General features: G+C 41.1%; 1 protein-coding gene across 5 annotated transcripts in view; it reads left to right on the top strand.

The window, feature by feature from the left end:
- Nucleotides 1-5,965: 5,965 nt before the first annotated feature.
- GPR1 (G protein-coupled receptor 1) overlaps nucleotides 5,966-24,842 on the top strand; it is a 48,301-nt gene continuing 29,424 nt past the window's right edge. Inside the window, exons 1-2 of one of the 5 annotated variants that reach the window (XM_027565250.1) lie at nucleotides 5,966-6,029; nucleotides 8,097-8,247. In XM_027565250.1, coding sequence (XP_027421051.1) covers nucleotides 8,126-8,247 — 122 coding nt within the window. In that variant the 5' untranslated portion in view covers nucleotides 5,966-6,029; nucleotides 8,097-8,125. Of the gene's footprint in view, nucleotides 6,030-7,882; nucleotides 8,248-24,842 lie in introns of those variants that run through there. The other 4 variants (XM_027565294.1, XM_027565348.1, XM_027565241.1 and 1 more) reach the window with 4 other exon arrangements.

Raw genomic sequence — 24,842 nt, 5'->3', positions numbered from 1 at the left:
TTTTTTTGTTTTTTTTTAAATATTTGCTTGCAGTTTATTTGGGTTTTTCTAAATAGACATTCACATCTGTAAACAATAGGATGTTGGTTTCAGCCCCAACCCCCAATTCCTTACAAGTCTTTGTTCTCACACATTGGCTAGAACTGCCATTTGCTGTTATTAGTCGCTAAGCCGTGTCCGGCCCTGTTGTACTCCATGGACCATTGCACACTAGACTCCCCATGGGATTTCCCAAGCAAAGGTACTGGAGTGGGTTGCCATTTCCTTCTCCTTGTTGTTTTTTTTAAGATTTATTTAGTTAGTTCGTTTTGGCTGTGCTGGTAGTTCATTGCTGTGCGCAGGCTTTCTGTAGTTGCGGAAAGTGGGTCTCTTCCCTGGTTGCGGTTCTTAGGCTTCTCATTGCAGTGGATTCTCTTATTGTGGGGCATGGGCCCCTAGAGTACAATGGCTTCAGTATTTGCAGCACATGGGCTTGGTAGCTGTGGCCCATGGGCTTAGTTGTCCCTCAGCATGTGGGTTCTTCCCGGACCAGGGATCGTACTCATGTCTCCTGCCCTGGCAGGTGGATTCTTTACCACTGAGCCACTAGGGAAGCCCAAATCAGTCATTTTAAAACAAACAATTTTCTTGAATGATTTTCAATTTTTAAAAAAGTATTCAAATTCAGTAAAAAAATAAATTATCTCTGGACTAAAATTTACATTTGCCAAAAACAAAAAATAGCATAGCTTGCAGTCCCCCCTTGGTTTTACCAATGTATGTTTTAAATATAACTAAAAATTCCAAGTGGTTTCATGGAATAAAGAATTTGAAATAGACTGCCCTTTGTTCATCGCCTTTTGATGATATATAAGCACGTATACATAAGCACATTGTCTATTAAAGAATAAAAAGGAGTACATCAAGGCTGTATTATTATCACCCTGCTTATTTAACTTCTATGCAGAGTACATCATGAGAAGCGCTGGGCTGGAAGAAGCACAAGCTGGAATCAAGATTGCTGGGAGAAATATCAATAAGCTCAGATATGCAGATGACACCACCCTTATGGCAGAAAGTGAAGAGGAACTAAAAAGCCTCTTGATGAAAGTGAAAGAGGAGAGTGAAAAAGTTGGCTTAAAGCTCAACATTCAGAAAACGAAGATCATGGCATCTGGTCCCATCACTTCATGGCAAACACATGGGGAAACAGTGGAAACAGTATTAGACTTTATTTTTTGGGGCTCCAAAATCACTGCAGATGGTGATTGCAGCCATGAAATTAAAAGATGGTTCCTCCTTGGAAGGAAAGTTATGACCAACTTAGATAGCATATTAAAAAGCAGAGACATTACTTTGCCAACAAAGGTCCATCTAGTCAAGGCTATGGTTTTTCCAGTGGTCATGTATGGATGTGAGAGTTGGACTATAAAGAAAGCTGAGTGCCGAAGAATGGATGCTTTTGAACTGTGGTGTTGGAAAAGACTCTTGAGAGTCCCTTGGACTGCAAAAAAATCCAACCAGTCCATCCTAAAGGAGATCAGTCCTGGATGTTCATTGGAAGGACTGATGTTGAAGCTGAAACTCCAACACTTTGGCCACCTCATGTGAAGAGTTGACTCATTGGAAAAGACCCTGATGCTGGGAGGGATAGGGGGCAGGAGGAGAAGAGGACGACAGAGGATGAGATGGCTGGATGGCATCACCGACTCAATGGACATGAGTTTGGGTAAACTCCGGGAGTTGGTGATGGACAGGGGGGCCTGGGATGCTGCAATTCATGGGGTTGCAAAGAGTTGGACACGACTGAGTGACTGCACTAAACTGAACTGAACAGTAATTAAAATAAGAATAAGCAGCTTTCATATAAAGCTATGCTAAGTCACTTCAGTCGTGTCTGACTCTGTGTGACCCCATAGATGGAAACCCACCAGGCTCCCCGGTCCCTGGGATTCTCCAGGCAAGAACACTGGAGTGGGTTGCCATTTCCTTCTCCAATGCATGAAAGTAAAAAGTGAAAGTGAAGTCGCTCAGTCGTGTCCAACTCTTGGCGACCCCATGGACTGCAGCCCACCAGGCTCCTCTGCCCATGGGATTTTCCAGGCAAGAGTACTGGAGTGGGGTGCCATTGCCTTCTCCGTCATATAAAGCACATTGCCTATTAAAAAATAAGGCAATGTATATGTAATAAAAAATATGTATATGTAATTAAAAGTCAGAATAATTGTTGCTGGAAAGAGGACACTTTGCAGAGCCCAAGAGTGGGCTCATGTCTAGCACTCGAATGAATTGTCCAAGGAGGCACATGTGCTGACAAAGCAAGAGACTTTAATGGGAAGGGGTGCCTGGGCAGAGGGCAGCAGGGTAAGGACACCCAGGAGAACTGCTCTGCCACCTGGCTTGCAGTCTTGGGTTTCATGGTGGTGGGGGTTAGTTTCCAGGTTGTCTCTGGCCAATCATTCTGACTCAGGGTGCTTCTTGGTGGCTTGTGCATTGCTCAGTCAAGATGGATTCCAACAAGAAGGATTCTGGGGTTGGTAGGACATATGGACTGGCCTCCCCTCTCTCCTTCTGACCTTTGCCAAATTCTTCTGGTTGGTGGTTGCTTGTGAGTTCTGCTTTCCTTACCAGGAATTCCTGTTGTAAGGTAACTCATGCAAGTCATTACTATTGTTCCTGGCCAGGGTAGACAATTTCTGTCAGTGGTTCCACTAATATAATATCAGCAATTTTCTAGAACTTAAAGGTATTTTGAGGCGGGGAGGGTTTCATCACCTGCTTAGAATTTCTGGCACACAGTGATCACAAAAAGCAGAAGGGCTTTAGTTGGTTTTATTATTGGGTTGAAATTCTCTAAAGACAGCACTCCATTATTGCCTACATAGGGGCAGGTTGCCCCCACTGCTCTTCCTTTGCACCTACCGCTAGTTAAGCTAGTTAAAGCTGGTTTCATTGATTTAATCATATTTTATAATGCAGTCTGGTTTTAGGAGGGAAGCTTTGGGGATTCATATTTTTAAAATGACCAAACCTAAAATTCCTTATGCAATAAAAACGATTGCCCAATGACTTATCTTTCTGTGTACGCAATTGTCCTAAATTGAAGAAACTCAACAGGAAAAGAATTGGGAAAGAACATGAGGTTGCAAGCCCAAACTCCTAGAAGGTCCACATGAACATTGTCTGTGAGTCAGAAGGCAGGGGAGAAAGGTATAGAATGAATAGAAATGCCCGGCTGCAAGTTGCGGGTGACACCGGGAGCAGCTCCTATTCAGCCTTCCTCAACTGTATCCTTGTGGGACACAGGCCCATAGTTACAAACCTCTGGCAATTTTTTTTCATGAGGAGCTGACAATCTGATGTCTTTGTGATATCCCTTGATTTTTAAATGATGGAAATTAATTCAAACTCTAGAAAAACACTGCGACGCAAACAAAATAGGTCCTCAGCTGCAGTTCACCCGCAGGCTACAAAATTCCTAATAAAAATGCAAGTAGTGATTGAATCAGTTACAGAAGTTGAGAAAATACAATTTATTTTCTGATCCTTTCCTTTCCCCAAATGTGACATCTTAGAAAAATCCAGCTACACTTACATCACATCCATAATCTGCAGTTTAACGAGAAAAGAAGCATAATTACAGTAAATAGTTGGGAGTGGCCTGAAGCCCCAGAGTCCTCCTTTCTCTTGAGTCAGGGCCAAGGATGGTGTCACCCAGATGCCTGTGGACTAAGTGATATACACCAGATTTATTTAACTACTGACAACCACTTTTTTTTTTTTCTTTGTAGGGCAATGAGTTAAAAGATTATTTACCTCCCTTGGTTACAAAAAGAAGAAATATTTCTTTCAAGACTCTGGGTAGCTGTGGCCAGTTCTTCCAGAGAAATTCTTTACCTCAAAGATTCAGAGCACGGAGCCTGGAAGCCTTGGCCCACCGGACTCCTTGCCGCTGCACTGCATAGGCACCTTCTGAGGGGTGAGTGTTTGCTTGGCCCTCCAAAGGTTTCAGGCTCAGAACCTCTGAGATAGGTAGTTAAGAACAGCATTCTAAGTCTCAGAATGTAGATTTCATTTGAGCTGGCATTTGGCATATTAAAAGAGGTTTTTTCCAAGTAAAAGACAACAATAGAAGTTGTTCCACTCATTTCCACAGGTAATTAGAGCTTTGTATATCTTAATTAAAAAGCTATATTTTAATTCCTTTGACAGATTTACTAAGTATCCTCAGGCTAGGTTCCTGCAGGGGTTGTACAAAATTTAAAGCAAGAATTTGAAGCTGGCTTTGTCTTCTGTGGCTGTTAAGAATTGTCTGGTTTAAGTGCATGGAAGTGGCCCTATATGGCCACATGGGCATGGCTCCTTGCTGTGACCTCCCAAAGAACTGAGTCTGCCATTTAAATCCCAAGGAAAAGCTCACTGTTAACCCACTAAAGGCCCCCAGGTATAATCTCTGACTCTGCCTACCCCAAAGAAACAGGCCTACGAAGGGCATTTACACAAGGAGATAGTCATCTCCCTGTATGACAAGAGGAAAAAAACTCAAAAGAAGTGAGGTTTTTGCCTTTTTCACAGATCAGTTTCTTTTAAAAGAAAATATCCATCTTATCACATTGTCTCTTTCCCAGCGGTTATGTTCTGGGCCAATTTTTTTTTTTTTCTTTTTACAAACAACAACAAAAATATTAGAAATGGTCAGTAACAAAACCCACTGTGATCTATTGTGTTTTCTCAAATGTCTATTTCTGAAATTTCTATCATCAGAGTATTTAGGTGTTTGAGGTAAATTTGCTATTTTATCATCATACAAGAAAGGAAAAGAATAAAGATATTCTTGATCATTGCAAGATATGGGAGACCAAGTTCAGTTCAGTTCAGTTCAGTCACTTAGTCATGTCTGACTCTTTGCGACCCCATGGACTGCAGCATGCCAGGCCTCCCTGTCCGTCACCAACTCCCAGAGTCTACTCAAATTTATGTCCATTGAGTTGGTGATGCCATCAAACCATCTCATCCTCTGCAGAGACCAAGTTACTGATCCCAATTTTTTCTGGAGGGGTTGGAGTAAGGAGAAGGGACAGTCATCTTAAAAGCACCCAGTCCATTCTAACCACTAGAACCTTACTTAAAACAAAGTTTCTCTTTTAAAACGTACTCTCTTCAAAAGACTGATTTTCTAAGAGTGAAATTTCAAGTATCAGTGGAAAAAAACTATTTTTAAAGAATGATCCCATTCCTCAAAAATAGTATGATAGAGGCACTATGTATCTTTCCTCTGAGCCCAGCTGGCCCTTTAGACCTGCTTATACACACCCACCCCTCTAGAAAGACCCCTTGAAACCCTGACCACAGCAGGTTTCAGAGAACTTGCACTGATTTAGAAAATGCTGGAACTGTCCTGAAAGTCTTTTATTTGGCAGAAGTTATTCCTGCCCCTTCCTCCTAGTCACTTGATTCTGGAAACACCTTTTCTCATAGAGCTAAGGGTCTTAATGTTACTGAGTCCAAGCTCACTCTCCGGACTGCACCAGAGGCCAATAAATCTGAGGGACGAAGTGTTGAGGCTGACTGAGAAAATGGCTGACTAATGTCTCAAAATAACCATCTTGTTGGGGCCTGGATGCCAGGTTCCTTTATGGATCAGGGATGAGGGGAGGCCAGGAAACAAAGAGAAAAGACCGTTTGACTCTGGCAATTATCTCCTAGAATGGCAAGCCTCAGGCAGGGGGATATGTTAGTTTCTTTTACTTACAGTCATTCATTGGTGGGCTGGGTCAGATAATCTCCCTGTGAGCTAAACAAAGGCACTTTAAAAGGGTCAGGCAGAGGGGGCAGGGCTCTCTGAGGCAGGCCATTATGTTTGATTATAATAATAGAAACGGCAAAAACAGGGTTAAAGTCAGAGAAACAGATCCCGCAGGGAGTCAAAAATTAACCCTTCCCAGTTACATTAAGAGCTTGGCATTTGGAATCAGAATGCCTGGGACAGAACTCCAACTCTGCAATTCACAGATCCCCAATGACCTGACTCATCAGCTTAACCAATGCAGGTAAGCTAATGTCTCGTATACGTGAGCACTTCAGTTTTAACTACTTTTGAATAAAAGATCAAATATAAGGCAAGCCTTAGGACTTTGAAGCAGAGCTCCTCAGACACAGAGCATAGAGTATGGGGCTGATTAGGATAGAGATTTTATTTACTATCCTTGATTTGGGGGGACCAATTTCAAAGCTAAGTAAGCATCTGTCACAACTTTGTTGTTTTAGGTGGTAACTAAAACAGAAAACTAAAAAGGCTGATCCTTTCCTGGATTTCAGTGTGATTACTGTGCTGGGAGCACAGTAAATGCTTGTGAAATGTCATTTCTTTTGTCTTTTTTGCTACCTGATGCTTCACACTCCACTACTAGAAAATAAATCTAAAGCCATGTAAAGTAACCAAAACTTCCTGAAAAAGCTTCTTCTAAAAAAGTGTCTTTTATGGATGAAATTGTGCTTTTGTGTGATTATGGAAGACAACATATAACTCAGTAAATACGAATATAGCTGATGCCAAGGGGTAGGAATTAGTGAATGGATATCACCTCCATCAGGTATCACCTCCTTCAGTGATAACTTGTCAGATAACATTGACAAGTAATATGCCAAGATTATTAATAGTGATATTTCTGTGGAATCAAGGACTGGGGGCAAACATGGAAGAGTGTACATCCCCAAGGGGCTGAGGGACATGTGTAGTTTGAGAAATCATACCCACTCTATCCCCCAGTGTTATCCCAGTCTGCCCCCACCCCACTCTCACCAACCCCCGCCCCCCAACAGAGGATTATTGTTTTCGATTTTCTGGACTTCATCTTGTAGAGGGGGAAAATAATTTTCCTTCAACCTTTCATTATACTTGGCTAAATCCGCCACTGCAAATAAAAGATTAACAGGGGGAAATTTTAATTATGTACACACAGAAACCCCACTGAAAAGAAGATTGAAGATAATATTCCATCCTGAACTAAGGAAAAGGATGGGGTCTGAGGCTTAAAGGTGGGGGAAGGCAGTTCACAGACTGGTGAAAACAGGAATTGTTTGGTAAACTGAGGTGGCTAGGTCCAGAAGTTAAGTCTCAAAAGAAAAAGAGGAATCACTGTCTTCCTGATACTGGCCCCCTTTCTAATGTAAATTTCCTTTACAAATGTAAGATTTCCCTTACAAATGGTTAACTTCTACTCAGTTTTCAGAGCTTTTCCTGAGCTTGAAGTTCCTTAAAATAAAACTCTCAAAATAATTCTTAGTCTTCAACAAGGCACCTTTCAGGGTGACCCATTCTCGTAAGCCCTCAGAACTCACAGCAATCAGACACAAATTGTGTTTTCTGGCCTCTCACACCTCACAGTGTTCAATTAACTTGGCTAACGTTTTAAGACCTAGTAATGTTCACATGGACAAGCTGATGTTTGACCTTAAAGAAAATCGAGTTAGCTCTACAGATGGACAAGCTAATTGCATCAGGGCTGGCTTCCTAGTGTGAAGTATCAGCCTCCACACTTCTCATTCTCTGAGTCCTTCAGGTACACAGACTTGCCCTCATCTGCCCTCATCACAGATGAAATGAGAGATAAGAATCGGATCTTTAATTTCTCCAAAACCTGGAAAACTCTCTCTCAACCCACCTCAATAAAGAAATAAAAATTAAAATATTAATTCATACTTAACTATTGTGTGATTCTGATTCCTCCCACTGAAACCCAGGAAATAAAATCTCTTTCCTAATGAGCCCTGGGTACATTTGAAGAGCTCTACTTAGATTCTATGGTTCTTTTCATGCCAACATTGGAATGAACTTTAAATTGATTCGTAAGCCAAAGCCCATCCAAACAAAGGAGGGATTGGTGCCTCCCCCTTTGGAAGCTGGTTTCCAGCTTGAGGCGCTGCAGCCAACAGCAATGATCTTTCAGGGAACAAACCTCTGATACACATGTGTCCATGCTGAGCAGAAGAATTAATCTGTGCAGTGTGTTCACTGCTTACTTTTCTCCTGGAATACATGATGAATTTTTATGGAGGGTAGAGGAGGAAGGGAAAAACCACATTCAAGCGAAACCCTACATCATTCTCCTCTACAGTGTCATTTCAAAAGCCAGATAAAAGCCGAATGAGGAGGCTGGGGAAAGTGTCCAACGTAGCTGTTCTGAAAACCACTCTCCATTTCATTCTGGAGCAGGGAAGTTACACCCAGACATCACAAAAGCTTCTCTCCTCACAGAAAATTAACTGGTAAGTGCTTTCTTGTTTTCCTCACACTGACACGTTTGCAGCTGACCTGATGAGGATGCCTGCAGATGATTTATTTACAAAGCAGTATTTGGACAAACTACCAGCTGGCAAAAAACAAAAAGGAAAAGGACTCCTGATAGCTTATGAAACACTCTCTGTGCAAATTCATATTTTTGGTCCTGTCAAAAGTGTTTAGGAAAAGTGTAACTGGGTTTGCAACAGCTGTGATTAAATCTGAAACACTGAGAGAACAGGACTAGGTTGCTGGGATGGGATGGGGGAATTGGGAAGGCGCAATGAAGAACTTTCAGTCATTTCATCAGCTTTTACCTAGAAAATGACAGCTCACAAATGCAGTTATGACTCAGAAATGTCTAACATCATTAGTGGAAAGCTCACTGTAGTGAAATCGAGTAGGAGGAAATGGTGCTCTGAGATGAAAACTGATTTCGCCCTCTTTTGATTACATGGTAGGAACAAAGTTCTAAATTGAGTTGTAACGTGGCTTGGTTTTCTCCTTTTTGAGATGAATAGCATTCGGTTCTTCAATACCAACATTTCTTTTTTGCTGCTGCGTTTTTGAAATCTCATTATCAATTGCCTGTTAGAGGATTTGGTATCTGAGCTCATCTAACGCAGGACGAAGGGAAGTATGTGGGAGAAAAGGTTGGGCTAACCCTGGGTGGTCAGATAACTGTGTTCACCAATTGCTCTTTGTCAATAGTTTATTCTTTTCCCCTAAATGAAAACTAATGAAAACCAAATGAAAATTTGATAATAGAACTTTCACCATCAGTTACTCTCTTAAGCTGGCCATTCTTCCTTCAAACAAACTCATTTGCCCAAGCTTCCACCAACTTGTTGCTAAATTAATCCACTAGTTTGTTTTGTGAAAAAGCCAACAGACATCTCAAATTACCTAGTTCAAGTAATTTCTCTTTTTATATAACACTCATCATGTTTGCACTTCTTCCAGACACTGAATGATTTTTGTTTTTTCACAGATATTATTTATGATTTTACCTAAAATTTAAGTTCTTTAGTTTATAAAGAATGTCATACCTTTTCTGTGTTACTTTACTACTAACTGTCGTCTCCCTGAGAGACAGTTATTTAACCCAACATTCCCCTCTCAGAGGCTACAGCAGTTGAAGCTAACTTACAGAAGTAATTCTGAAATAAGAAAAGTCTTGTGCTCAAAGACTTTTTTTCTGAATAGTTTACAAAAAGCAATCTAAATATCCAGCAGTAGAAAGCTGCTTAAGAGGTGGGTGGGAGGGAGGGGATTACACAAACACACACACACACACACCTGATTCACGTTGTTATTCAGCAGAAACTAATACAACATTGTAAAGCAATTGTACTCCAATCATTAAGAAAATAAAGCTAGTTAACCTTATATATTATTTCAGTGAAATGTTTAAGTCATTAGGCAATAATAGTTTGGAGGAATATGTTGCATCATGGACAAGTGCTCATAATACTGACAGTGACTGTGATTATGTAAAAAGGTAAATGGAAATGAAAGAATTGAAGAAAAACACACAAAATTGAAAACAACTGTGTTAAGCTAATGGTGAACTGATGATTTATCAGGGAAGAAAAACTTTTCCTCTACCCTCTTAAATTCAGTTTCTGAAGGCTTATGAATTAAACTAATAAATGACAGATGATGGACTTCACATAAAAATGTCACTCAAAGGGAGGGCTGGAACTGGGGCCTGGTCCCTGGTGGCTCAGACGGTAAAGGGTCTGTCTACAATGCGGGAGACCCGGGTTCAATCCCTGGGTTGGGAAGACCCCCTGGAGAAGGAAATGGTAATCCACTCCAGTACTATAGCCTGGAAAATCTCATGAACAGAGGAGCCTGGTAGGCTACAGTCCATGGTATCGCAAAGAGTTGGACACGACTGAGCGATTTCACTTCACACCATCTTAAAGGGAAGGGAGGAGAAAGAAGGACAGTTACAGGAATACAAGTGACTTCTTAAATATCTAAATAAGGAAGGAGGAGGTGGAGAAAGGGCACTTATGGGAAAACAAATGACTTTTGAGGAACATAAACAGGCCTTTAGCAGAATAGATGGGCAGCAGGATAGTTTGCGTGACATTGTTTGGATCTGTTGTGGAGACTTCTCGCCCATGGAGGTTAAGAGTCGACCTTTCCTTGCTGCTCCTGGGGAGGGGGTTTACGACAACTGAGTTCTTTTGGGACCTCACACGCCCTCTGTTCAAGATAATTTTTATGCCACAGTGGCACATGCTGGACCCCTTCAGGTGATATATATATCCTTTCTCTTTCCCCAAACTTTCTAATAGTCCATTATTTGTATAATTTTAAAATTTTATAATATTGAGAATTCCCATCTATTTTTTTCTTCAGGTCTTTAACCTCAAGATCTGAAAGTTAAACCCTTCAGTCTGGTGGAGGCTCTTCCATTCTAATTCATCCAGTTTCTTTGGTGACATTAACTTGAACAAAGGTTTCTGCCTCATGAGACGTCTTTTGAAAAATGTTCTGAAGTATAGTTGACTACCAACGTTGTGTTTAATTTCTGCTGTACAGCAGTGACTCAGTTATACATATATATATATATATATATATTCTTTTTCATGCTCTTTTCCAGCATGTTTTATCACAGCATATTGAATGCAGTTCCCTGTGCTGTAGAACAAGTAAGACCTTGTTTTATTCATCCTATGTGTAATAGTTTGCATCTACTAATCCCAAACTCCCAATCCTTCCTTCCCCCACTCCTACTGCCTCACAAATCTTCTAATGAAAGTAGCAAAAGCCAAGACCACAATAAAAACTGATAGTATAAAAATTTTAAAGATAGAAAAAAAGCAAAACTAGCTAAATGCAGATAAATAACACAGCATCCTCTTAAATTGGACAATTTCTAAACATTCCCCAAATCTATGGCTGCATAGCATTGTTAAACTTGGTATTTTGAAATTGTCTGTCACCCCAGATTTTAATCCCAGCTTTGTCTCTAATTTGTTTTGTGACTTGAGGCTGAGCAAACTTCCTGGAACTCAGTTTCCTTTAGTCTTAAATAAACTGATGGGCTAGGTTCCTTCGAGCCCTCCAGTCTCACCTCTTACCCTTTTTCCAACCTCTGCTTATTAAGTCATTGTTCAATGTGATATATATAATGGGGTCCTTGCACACACAGTGGATACCTAATATTTGGTGAAACAAATTTTTTATTCAGATTCTATGTTTTCATATTCTTCAATTATCATAATATGTACTGATTATTCCATGATACTCAAATAAGATGAAAAATTCTCTTCATTGTTAAAGAAAATAGTGTCAGTAGAAAAAAAGTAAACATGAATCAGGCACAAGCTTTTTGCTAGGAATTATGCAGTCCTTCCTTCAGCCTGGGCTTTCCTGGTAGCTCAGCTGGTAAAGAATCTGCCTACAATGCAAGAGACCCTGGTTCGATTCCTGGGTCAGGAAGATCCTCTGGAGAAGGAATAGGCTACCCACTCCAGTATTCTTAGGGCTTCCCTGGTAGCTCAGCTAGCTGGTAAAGAATCTGCCTGCAATGAGGGAGACCTGGGTTCAATCCCTGGGTTGGGAAGATCCCCTGGAGAAGGGAAAGGCTACCCACTCCATTATTCTGGCCTGGAGAATTCCATGACTGTATAGTCCATGGGGTTGCAAAGAGTCAGACATGACTGAGCGACCTTCACTCACTGAGGTATAGTGTTTAAATTGAAGACGGAAGTAGAGTAGAAAAAGAATTCAGACCCCTCAACAGAGAAGGCAATGGCACCCCACTCCAGTACTCTTGCCTGGAAAATCCCATGGACGGAGGAGCCTGGTAGGCTGCAGTCCATGGGGTCGCTAAGAGTCAGACACGACTGAGCGACTTCACTTTCACTTTTCACTTTCATGCATTGGAGAAGGAAATGGCAACCCACTCCAGTGTTCTTGCCTGGAGAATCCCAGGGACAGGGGAGCCTGCTGGGCTGCCGTCTAAGGGGTCACACAGAATCGGACAGGACTGAAATGACTTAGCAGCAGCAGCAATGGTTTAGGAGGACTTTTTTCGAACACCAAAAAAGAGAGACCTTACTGGTATTGCTGGCAAGAATGCAACCACTAGATGACAACATTCAAGAAAGTAATTTATTTAATGAAGTTCAGCATATAAAGAGTTAAATAAAAAGAAGTCATAATCTCTCAGGAATCATGAAGAAGCAAAGCTTATCCTATGACCTTTAAAAGGCCTCAAGGGTTACTCTCTGAAGTTCTACTTTGGTATTTCTTCTTATGCAAGAAACAAACAAAAAAAAGTTAAATTTAAGAACTGTCCATGGTCACCCAGGCCATCATTTAGTATAATAACCAAATCATTTGGGTGTTAGAGAGGTGGAAACTTCCCTTCTTACTTTCAAAGGTGTTTGGCTGGTGTAATAATCAAATAAAACTGATTAACAAGAGAAAAACTAATTTCATGTGTACGGGAGTCCATATATGAAATTCAAAGCAGTAACCAAGGCAAGCAGCTTGTATACCTTTTAGACGAAGAATAAATTCGTGAAGAATCGATAGGACAAAGAAGTTTGGATTTGGAGTAGTGAATTAGTGAAGAAGTAACAAGTTTTGTTTACAACGTCTTCTTGGCCCCAAATTCCCTATTTCTGGTGATAAAGATGCTTTCTACTCTCCTGATATAGGGAGGCTACCTTTCACATAGGAGGGTTATTTCCTGCTTTGGGGACAAAGAAGGGTCAGGGTATCCTTCTTGTACCAGCTCTTTCTCACATAACTTTAACTTGGAATAATCTATATGCCAAAGTAGCATATTTGAGGGTGGCATATTCTGACCCACTTCAGTACAGTTCCTCCATTTTTAAATGCTTTATACAGTTGCATATAACAGACTCCAACATTCAACAAAAAGTCATCGTTATAAACAGAATAATTACTGAAGTGTTTGAGGAACACTACGGGGTGCATCGGAGAAGGCAATGGCACCCCACTCCAGTGCTCTTGCCTGGAAAATCCCATGGATGGAGGAGCCTGGTGGGCTGCAGTCCATGGGATCTCGAAGAGTCAGACACGACTGAATGACTTCACTTTCACTTTTCACTTTCATGCATTGGAGAAGGAAATGGCAACCCACTCTAGTGTTCTTGACTGGAGAGTCCCAGGGACGGCGGGGCCTGGTGGGCTGCCGTCTATGGGGTCCCACAGAGTCAGACATGACTGAAGTGACTTAACAGCAGCAGCAGCAGGGGATGCATCAGGGCTTGGGATAAAGGCAGAGTTAATACTAGAAGGATAGGGCTTTATGAAGAAGGACTTTTGCATGGACTATGCAACCTGGCAGCTCAGAAAAGAGAGAATCCAAGTCAAGTCTAACAATATGTGCTGGGTTGAATTTTCATAAGGACCTAAGGGCATGAAATATAATTTGTATGTGAAATTAGATCACTAGACCTAGTAGAAAGTGCTTATAGATATGACATCCTTAATTTTCATAAATCTTTCTCTTTGGCAGTTAATGATAAACCTGTTTCAGTGGAAAACATATGGTAATGGTGCATTCCGCTTATTGTGTAACTAAAGAGTTGACATGGATTTTTTTTAATGAGGTACCATTTAAAAGTGCTGTTATTTGTCCTTGATGATTTTTGACCTAATAAAATGGCAATGTCATATGCTTCAACATAAAATATGGATTATTAATTTAATAAAATAGAAAGATATATCTATATTATTTATTTTATTGCATAAATATTTGTTTGGTTTGTATATTTTATTTATACACATTATATAGTTAACTATGTCTAACACTAAAACTATACTCAACATACTATAGTTTTGAGAATGGAGAAAACACTTCCTCCTTCATTCACTAAACTTTGATTGAGTACCTACTATGTTTCCTGCACTCTCTGTTCTGTATTTGAGACACACAAATGAGTAAAGCTTTGTCTTTATCTTTATCACCTTGCCCTTGAGACTTTCAACATTTAGCAAGGGAGATAAACACACCAACAGGTGGTTACTACAGAGAGCATGTGTACAAGGATTAAGAAGGAGGTCCCTGAAGTCAGACCCAGAAGTCTTGTCTGGGCTTCACCACTTTTGTTAATTGCCCAACCTTCCTTAGCCTCATAGAAATAATAATAGTACTTCACAGGGTTGTTGTGAGAATGAAATGTGAAAATGCAGCTGCTTAGTGTTGTAGTACACATAACAAGTACTCAGGAGATGTTACCCTATTACTATAATGTGTTAAATGGTGTCATATAATTAGGTCCTGTCGTATAATGTCGTATGCTTCGTTTGCTTCATTTTGAATGTAGTTAGGTAGACTGTTCTTAATTATAAGCCATACATTATTGGATGTAATTTGCTCCTGATAATAGTTTATTTATTTATTTATTTATTTTCTGATAATAGTTTAGAGAAAAATCTCATCATCTTTCCCTGTAAGTGGGACTTGTTTTCATTCAAGAATCCTGATCTAATTAAGTGGCCGGACAGATTTAAAACATCTCTAATCATCATTCTTTTAACACCTTTAATAAGAAAGAGGACCTGAGAACAAAAACTAATGGATTTGATGGTAATTAAGAGCTGAAATTTCCTTCTCAAACTCACCTTTGCCTTTCAAGCAAATATAAATGTTAGTTGTTGCCAAGATGCCCATGACCGTGAATGCCTTTTCTCAAAACCCACCAAATATGGGACTACCTTGGCGGTCCAGTGGTTAAGAATGCACCTCACAATGCATGGGGTGTGGGTTCCATCCCTGATTGGGAAACTAAGATTCCACGTGCCACAGGGCAACTAAACCAGTGTGGCACAGCTACTGAGCCCGCATACTGCAACAAAAGATCCCAGGTGATGCAAACAGACTCAATGCAGCCAAGTAAATAAATATTTTTTTTTAAAAACCTCACTGAATAGTTTTACTGCCAGCCAGTAAATATTTGTGCATGTGCTCTCAGTTTGACTCTTTGTAGCCCTCCAGGTTCCTCTGTCCATGGAATTTTTCAGGCAAGAATACTGGGCGGCTGCTGCTGCTGCTGCTGCTAAGTCGCGTCAGTCCTGTCCGACTCTGTGCGATCCCATAGACGCCAGCCCACCAGGCTCCCTGTCCCTGGGATTCTCCAGGCAAGAACACTGGAGTGGGTTGCCATTTCCTTCTCCAATGCGTGAAACTGAAAAGTGAAAGTGAAGTCGCTCTGTCGTGTCTGACTCCTAGCGACCCCACGGACTGCAGCCTACCAGGCTCCTCCGTTCATGGGATTTTCCAGGCAAGAGTACTGGAGTGGAGTGCCATTGCCTTCTCCGAGAGTACTGGGCTGGGTTGCCATTTTCCTACGTCGGGATCTTCCTGATCCAGGGATCGAACCCTCATCTCTTATGTGTACTGGATGGGCAGGCAGATTCTTTACCACTGGCGCCACCTGGGGAGCAAAGAGAGTATGAAGGAAGTATCTGGGTGTATGAAGGGAAGCGAAGCAACTGTCTGGTGGAGGAGAGAGATTCATCAAACAAACATTCAAATATATAAAAATTCTAAAGGAAGAGTGTAGAGCAGGGACCCTGATTTAAGTTGAGGGATAGACTTGTGGAGATCAGGAAAGAATTCACTTAGGAAAGTAATATCTAAAAACATAGCTTACCCTTTAGAAGAACTGATGATTTTCTCCTTAATTCCAAACCACCAGCAAGTCCAGGAAATGAGTTTAGTCAAATCAATTGTTTGGTTACTTTATGGGAAATACTAAGTCTATAGAAATTGTTTATTGTATTACTCAAATGTATGCTGCTGCTGCTGCTGCTAAGTCGCTTCAGTCGTGTCCGACTCTGTGCGACCCCATAGACGGCAGCCCACCAGGCTTCCCCGTCCCTGGGATTCTCCAGGCAAGAACACTGGAGTGGGTTGCTATTTCCTTCTCCAATGCATGAAAGTGAAAAGTGAAAGTGAAATTGAAATCGCTCAGTCGTGTCCGACTCCAGCAATCCCATGGACTGAAACCTACCAGGCTCCTCCCTCCATGGGATTTTCCAGGCAAAAGTGCTGGAGTGGGGTGCCACTGCCTTCTCCGACTCAAATGTATAGATAATACTAAATGTGACTCTTCTTTTGATTGTCATTCTGCCCCATATGGGCTTTTATTTCATTAATTATTCAAAATAAGACCATTCACCTCTAGGGTAATTCTATCATTATCAACACACTCAGACACAAAATGTATATTTAATTCAGTTGTTTACATTGAATAACCAAGAAGATGGAAAATTTTGAAGATAGTAAAATGACTAAATTCTTCCTTGTTTGGGAGAGGTGCCTTGCTCTGGGATGGTATCAGGAGGCATTTCTCCTTGGTTTGCTTTTTGATTTCTAAGAGATTGAATAGGGAAGGAGGACCTTCAGAACATGCCTAACACGGTTTATCTCTTAGGAGGGATCATAATATACCAAACACTATTTAAAAGTGTATTTTCATATCTCCTTACAAATGTATTCTATCCCCCAGAACATAGGAGCGGGTGGAGGAAATGATTGTGAAGAGTATCTCTTCATTTTAACTTTCTATTAGATTATTTATAAGAATATTCACACTCATTTATTTCAGTCTTAATTAAACAAAAGCTTGATTTGTTAAAAACTAGGTCTATTTTCAAACCTTGTCAAATGGAATTTGTACTGAGTACACTTCAATAATTTTCTAAAAAGACAACTTCTTCCTTTTTACACTTTTCTCAAGCAGCCAGTAAATAACTCATTCATCAAACGTAAGAGAGTGCCCAAACAGGATTTCTTTGGAAAAGCTCATTTTTTTTTGTTTTTTTGTAGGGCTTTTTTTATTTTTGCTTAGTCAGACAGTTGATGTATTTTCTAACCAGTTGGATCACAGCAAGTCACAGAGATTTCAGCAAGAAGCCCAGTTTACTTCATTCCCATCTTTATCACAAGAAATGAACTTGATCTACATAAATCATTTGACATAAAATAAATAAACTCCTTTAAATGGAATATTATCACAGGATCAAAATGTTCCCCTTTGGAAAGGAAGGAATGAGTGTAATGTAGCTTTACTGTCCCAGCAAGAAACCATTATTTTGTTGCTCCCGTGGTATCTTTCAACTAATGTTTTCTTTCAGAATGAAGCACAAATCCAGAATGTTATCTAAACTAATTACAAATAATATCATCAAATGAGCTCTCTGATTAGAACCAGTGATCATTAAACTAGCTGGAAGCCCAAGAATGTGCTACCTTTCAACAAAACCATATGTTAGTTTTGTGAATTATTTCATAGTACACCCTAATAAAAAATCACTAATAAAGTAAGATATAAAAATGATATTGCATATTTCCTGAGCTCTTACTATGATCCAGGCACTGTGCTAGGCACTTATATACATTATCCTGTGTAATTCTTACAACAACCCTAGAGTGGTTTGCTGATGGTGTTCCTCCCCAGATCACAGATGAAGAAACTAAAATTTAGTTCAGTTCAGTTCAGTGGTTCAGTCATGTCTGACTCTTTGTGGCCCCCTTGGACTGTAGCACACCAGCCTTCCCTGTCCATCACTAATTCCCAGAACTTGCTCAAATTCATGTCCATTGAGTCAGTGATGCCATCCAACCATCTCCTCCTCTGTCATCCCCTTCTCCTGCCTTCAAACTTTCCCAGAATCAGGGTCTTTTCCAGTGAGTCAGTTCTTCTCATAAGGTGGCCAAAGTATTGGAGCTTCAGCTTCAGCATCAGTCCTTCCAATGAATAATCAGGACTGATTTCCTTTAAGATTGACTGGTTTGATCTCCCTGTAGTCGAAGGGACTCTCAAGAGTTTTCTCCAGCACCACAGTTTGAAAGCATCAATTCTTCAGTGCTCAGCTTTCTTTATGGCCCAACTCTCACATCCATACATGACTACTGGAAAAATCATAGCTTTGACTAGACGGACCTTTGTTGGGAAAGTAATGTCTCTGCTTTTTAATATGCTGTCTAGGTTGGTCATAGCTTTTCTTCCAAGGAGCAAGCATCTTTTAAGTTCATGGCTGCAGTCACCATCAGCAGTGATTTGGGAGCACCCCCCCAAAATAAAGTCTGTCGCTGCTTCCAATGTTTCCCCATCTATTTGCCATGAAGTGATGGGTCTGGGTGCCATGATCTTCGTTTTTCAAATATTGAGTTGTAAGCCAGCTTTTTCACTCCCTTTCACTTTCATTAAGAGGCTCTTTAGTTCCTCTTTGCTTTCTGCCATAAGGGTGGTATCATCTGCTTATCTGAGGTTATTGATATTTCTTCTGGCAGTCTTGATTCCCCCTTGTGCTTCATCCAGCCTGGCATTTCACATGATGTACTCTGCATATAAGTTAGATAAGCAGGGTGACAGTATACAGCCTTGACCTACTCCTTTCCCGATTTGGAACCAGTCTGTTGTTCCACGTCTGGCTCTAACTGTTGCTTCTTGGCCTGCATACAGATATCTCAGGGGGGCAGGTCAGGTGGTCTGGTATTCCCATCTCTTTAATAATTTTCCACAGTTTGTTGTGATCCTCACAATCAAAGGCTTTAGTGAAGTCAATGAAGCAGAAGTAGATGTTTGTAATAAAAAATATGGTACCTGTGACCACTGTTATTGATTTGCTGATGTAGAGGAGGAAAAAAGAAAAACATCCTTCTTCCTCTTCTTCTAGATTCTCAGCTGGAGCACCTATAAAAAATACAAGTTAATAGGAGGAAAGCATTCAGATTTTTAAATATAAGTTTAAATAAGAGCCTTTACATAAGAGCCTTCATAAGGAAATGAAGACCTAAGGAAATAGTTAAGTTTGAGTGTTTTTATGCATACTAGGTTTGATGAAAAGTGAAGAGTCATTGAGAAATGTCATAGAACAAAATGAATGTGAACTAAGAGTGGTAAATTGGGGAAAACTTAGCAAGGCTGTTCATTCAGATTCCACTCAGCATCCTTCCTTCTTTGGAGATAAAGATGTTCCTTTCCCTAGGGCATAAGGAGGGCACCTTTCACTTGAGGATCTCATGCCTGACTCAGGGGAGGGTCAGAAATCCTTCTTGCACCTGTTGTTTCTCATACTCCTTCAGCTTAAACTATTGCATATGCCACGGTACCATTATTTGGGGCTAGCAGTGGAACCTCATCAGTATCTATGTTGGATTGAGGGGGGAAATGTGAAGTAGTACCTACAATAACAAAATAGGAAATAGAAGTACACTATTAACATAGAGAAGACTGGAGACAGAAGTAATAGAAGGCTATGTATCTGACACTGAGCTTCACTCCATTGCCAAGTTTTTCTCCTCACAACTCCCTAATACAATAGATATTATTATTATATTATCCCTATTTTTACAGATGGAGAAATTGCTGCTTAGAGATTTTGACTGACTTTCCAAGGCCACACAGGTGAGAGACAGAGAGATAGCAGTGGGTGGTAGCGAGAATTCAGATCTTAGTTCTCTGCCCAGGAATTGGACCTGGGATGAAAATCAGGAATCCCAGCCGCTAGTTCACCAGGGGCTAGAGGCTAGAAGCAAAATTCCCCTGGCCCTTGCCCCCATTGAAAAGTGCATTTCTCAAGGAGGCAAAAACTGTAGAAACAGGTACAATGTTTATTTTTAGAAATATAGCACACCAAGTGGGAGAGGACACAGAGAAATAGTTCGTTTCATTAAGACAGAAGCAAGACAGAGATACACACCAGGAGAGAAAGGGTGTGAGCATCCTGGCTGATGAGGAGGAGTGTGGTAAAGAGGTGGTTAAATCATTTACGTAGGGCAGTTCTGGGTCTTTGTTTACCTTTGGCCAATTATCTGTCTTCTCTCACCCTCTATCTGTCCTAGGACCCTCTCCGACATGCATGTGCAACTTTTTCCCAAGATGGATTCCAACCCAGGGGCCTATGGAGGGACCTTGGCATCACCTATGCTGGGGTGGTGCCACCTCCTTTTTGACCCCTAAGGAGACTTTCTACACATGTGCAGTGACTCCCTTGGCCCAAGAATGGGAAATACGTGACCTCTTGATCTTTTATTCCAACAGGGTTTAGCCTCTCTCTGTCCCTGCCATAACCATTATCTTAAAGTGTCCATAGGAGGCAAAGTCCAGCTGTTATTTGCATTTCAAGATGGAAGTAAATATCTAGCCCAGAGCCCACCTGCATCCTTGCTTAGAATTGTAAAATGTAGGCTAGCTGTAAATGCCTAGCCTGGAGCCCATCTATTTCCTGCCTCCAAAGTGGCACTGCAGTTAGAAGCCAAGGTCTGCCTGACTCCAGGGCTTTCATTCCTACCTACCATAAAATGTGGCCCAGAAAGAATTCTGATTGTTTCTGGATTACATCAAAGCACATGGTGCGGAGGGACTGGTAGGGAAGAAGGTAGTTTACCCAGGGTAACAAGACAGAAAGACAGGAGGGAAGACTGGAGAAGGGGATGTAGAAGTAAAAGTCAGCTTTACATAAACACCCTAATGGGTTTAGTTATTTCAGGGAATAGCTAGGGCAGGGCAGGTCTCTCGGCTGATCTCATAGAACTGAAATTTCTTGGGTGGCCACTGGGACTTCTCTTCATCCTGCTTTGGTGAGGCAAATGGTGTATCCTCAGGATGAGGAAGGCATCCTGTGTACTCCAGCTGCAGCGCTGACCAGGCAAAGTGCCATGTCTAGCCAATTATTTTGAAGTTTGGAGGTGGCTGGAACACTGGCTTGGTTCCCTTTCTCTGAGTAGTGGCTGAAGGGATTAAGAGGCCTCAGTCTGACTGCAAAAAAAGAGAAAAAGCAAGAGAGATAAAACGAAAGCTGTACATATTTGAATGCTGTGTTAATGTCCTGGCTGTGTAAAACAATTGTACTAAGCTTCCAACAGTCATATCAAGGGCCTGGCTTTAACATACCGTTCTTAAAGAGAGCAGATAGGAATGAAGAGTGAAGGGAAAAGAGTTTGAGATCCCTAAATTTAGGAAGAATTTGCTTCAGCAGTGCAACCTTGTGGTGGTATCAGGATTTTCTCTCCTTCAGCCCTCCCTGCTTGCCTGATATTGGACTTCAACCAAGCCCTCGCCCCCACCTCACCCCTTCCTCTAAATGAGCCCTAATGTTCCCTTCCTCTAAATGTGTCCCCCTGTCCTAATGTTTAGTGGTATCGTTACCCTAGGAGTAGAAGGTAAATTTAGATTTTGGAAATTCATGGCCAGAAAGAAACTTTATAGACACTTTTTAAAACACCTTACCACATCCCTACCTCTCTCTTCCTACTTCCATTTGCCCTCCCAAGGTTAGACTAATACTGTTGGAAGAAAGACCTATTAAAAGACCTGATTTTATTTTTTAAAACAGGTAAATCATGACCCACATACAAATATAAAGTTAACCTGTTTCAAAGGCTTTACTTAACTCATTAATTAATGATACAATCAGTTAAATGGGTTAAAAGGAGAATTCAAAGTCTCACACATGTATAGTATAGACCATCAGGACTGTTGAAATGGATTTATAAACAGTTGCAAAACTGGTCAATATTTATAGGACAATAATTGATTGCATCTCACTAGACACAGTTCATTTGTATTTCTCTGGAGGAGATTATTTGCATTTTGAAAAGTTGTCTGTAACTTTCATGATTGTAAAATACACGAAAGACAATCACAAGCAGAGAAAACCTGAAATAGAGCTCCACCATAAATCATATTTTTCAGGATGTCTATATATCATAAATCGTGTCTGACAGTGTACCTCTGTATTAAGACCACTTGTACTTACTGATTTTATCTCCAATGTTCCACCTCAGTATGTCAAGAAGTTGAGGATTATGGTCCTTTTTGAGCAGTATAAGATATCACTTTGAAAACACTTTAGATAATTTGCTGATCTTATTTAAAAGGATAATTTTAGGTTGGTGGTTTTGGTTACTAAGTTGTGTCCAACTCTTGCGACCCCATGGACTGTAGCCCGCCAGGCTCCTCTGTCCATGGGATTCTCCAGGCGAGAATACTGGAGTGGGCTGCCATTTTTAGGCTACTCCATGTAAAATAACTAATTACAAATTTAAACAAATTATTTTGGATAAAAGTTGCCTAGGGAGCAAGCAGCTTTTTAGATTTGAAAATGAGAAGGTGGATGCTGGACAGGAAAAATTGAAGTCTCCCACGCCAGTGTTCTTGCCTGGAGAATCCCAGGGATGGCAGAGCCTGGTGGGCTGCAGTCTCTGGGGTCGCACAGAGTCGGACACGACTGAGCGACTTAGCAGCAGCAGCAGCAGTGATACTTCACTTGACGTTCTCTGTTTCTAAGCTGGAAGTAGAAATAGTAAGGCTAGAAGAGCAGACTATAAAGCGTGCCCTGAAACAACCGCAGTGTATGCTTCTGGGGGACACTTTAGCCCCTGTTAGCCACCAGCGCTATCAGCCCCAGTGGTCTGCAAGGAAGTCATGATCCTGAGAAAGCGTTTGTTTCATGGTTAACACTTCCGCCCAGGCCCAGGTGGGGAAACATCCAAATAGGACAAAACGGATCCCCCCGGCAGCTGCGCCCTTTTTCCACATCTGTTTAGTTTCCTCTTGGTTCTTGTTCCAGTCCTGATTTCTGCATTCTGATTCCTGACTGTTCAGTTTCCTGCAGCGTTATTCATTTCTGGTCTCGTTGAGTTTTGACCATTTGTTAATAAATAAGCTATACATGCTTTGATGTGTTGGCTTCATATAGCTTCCTGTGTGGAGCACTGGTTTTCCTAGTTTCAAGTCAGCTCGAAATTGTGTGGTGGTGGGTCCTCTCCTCCTAAGCCCTTAGTTGCCAATGCCCTTTTTTCCTCAAGGTCACCCTCTACCTGAGCACCCTAACAGGTTTGCATTCAAAAGGCTCTCTGCTGCCCCCTCCAGGAACCCAGAAGCACTACCTCAAATTGCTTCTCAACTCAGCTTCACCCAGATTAACTACTTGGCTGTTGAAATAATCACAGAATTCCGAGTCTCTCAATTTACAGTAAGAAAGAAAAAGTAAGCAAAAACAGTAAAACGAAGTTCTTTGTTGGCCATAATGATAGGAGCTGATGTGTAATAGAACTATTCATCTATACCGAAATTCCCAGGAGGCGCTAGTGATGAAGAACCCGCCTGCCAATGCAGGAGACATAAGAGATAGGGGTTCAATCCCTAGGTCGGGAAAATCCCCTGGAGAAGGGAATGGCAACCTAATCTAGTATTCTTGCCTGGAGGATCCCATGGACAGAGGAGCCAAGGATCAACCACAGGCCCTGGTCAGTGAGAGCACAGAGTCCTAACCACTGGCCCTTCCCTGCCGCTTTTACTATACTGTATGTTTGCTTTTACTATACTGTATGTTTGTGTATGGAGAAGGCAATGGCACCCCACTCCAGTACTCTTGCCTGGAAAATCCCATGGATGGAAGAGCCTGGTAGGCTGAAGTCCATGGGGTCGCTAAGAGTTGGACACGACTGAGCGACTTCACTTTCACTTTTCACTTTCATGCACTGGAGAAGGAAATGGCAACCCACTCCAGTGTTCTTGCCTGGAGAATCACAGGGACGGCGGGGCCTGGTGGGCTGCTGTCTATGGGGTCGCACAGAGTCGGACACAACTGAAGCGATTTAGCAGCATGTATGTGTATATGCTGTTTTTCTGAATTGCTTGAGAGGAAGTTGCATACATTATATCCCCTTTCCCATATATTTTTCAGTGCCTATTTCTTAAAAACAAGGACATTCTCCTACATAACCACTGTATATTTACCAATTACAGTAAATTTAAAATTGATCCTGTATTTTTGGCACAATGGTAAAGAATCCACCTGCCAGTGCAGGAGGTGCCAGAGATGCAGGTTGGATCCCTGGGTCCGGAAGATCCCCTGGAGAAAGAAATGGCAACCTGCTCCAGTATTCTTGCCTGGAAAATTCCATGGACAGAGGAGTCTGGTGGTCTATAGTTCAGGGTGTAGCACAGAGTCGGACTGGAGTGGGTGACTGAGCGTACACACACACACAGTTGATTTATAATGTGTTAGTTTCTGGTATACAGCAAAGTGATTCAGTTATACATATATGTGCATTCTTTTTGATATATTTTCCATTATGATTTATCACAGGATATTGAATATAGTTCTCTGTGCTCTACAGTAGGACCTTGTTGTTTGTCCATTCTATGTGTGATAGTTTTGATGCAATCCTTTGTTAACTCTAATCTATAATCCATATTCTAATTTTGTCAATTGATCTAGCAATGTTCTTTCTGGCTTTTTATTTTCTTCCAGTACAAGAGGCATGCCAGCATCACATATCTCATTAAAATTGTCATGTTTCTCTAATCTGTTTTAATCCAGAACATTTACACAGCCTTTTTTGACTGTGATGACACTGGCATTTTTAACGAAAACAGAACTTTAAAAAAAATGTTCTTCGTTTGGAGTTCGTCTGATACCCATCTTGCGTTGCAGATTCAGTTCTGCTAGAAGAAAATTTTAGTGGTCTTCTTCTAGTTTAAGACAGAGTTTAATGGTCAGATGTTTACTAGTTTATGCCCTTAGAATCAACATCTGCATGTGGAATGGGAGGTGAGGGGGTGGG

Source organism: Bos indicus x Bos taurus, chromosome 2, assembly GCF_003369695.1.
Source record: "Bos indicus x Bos taurus breed Angus x Brahman F1 hybrid chromosome 2, Bos_hybrid_MaternalHap_v2.0, whole genome shotgun sequence".
Lineage (NCBI taxonomy): Eukaryota > Metazoa > Chordata > Mammalia > Artiodactyla > Bovidae > Bos > Bos indicus x Bos taurus.
This window is presented reverse-complemented; position numbering and strand designations above follow the sequence as displayed.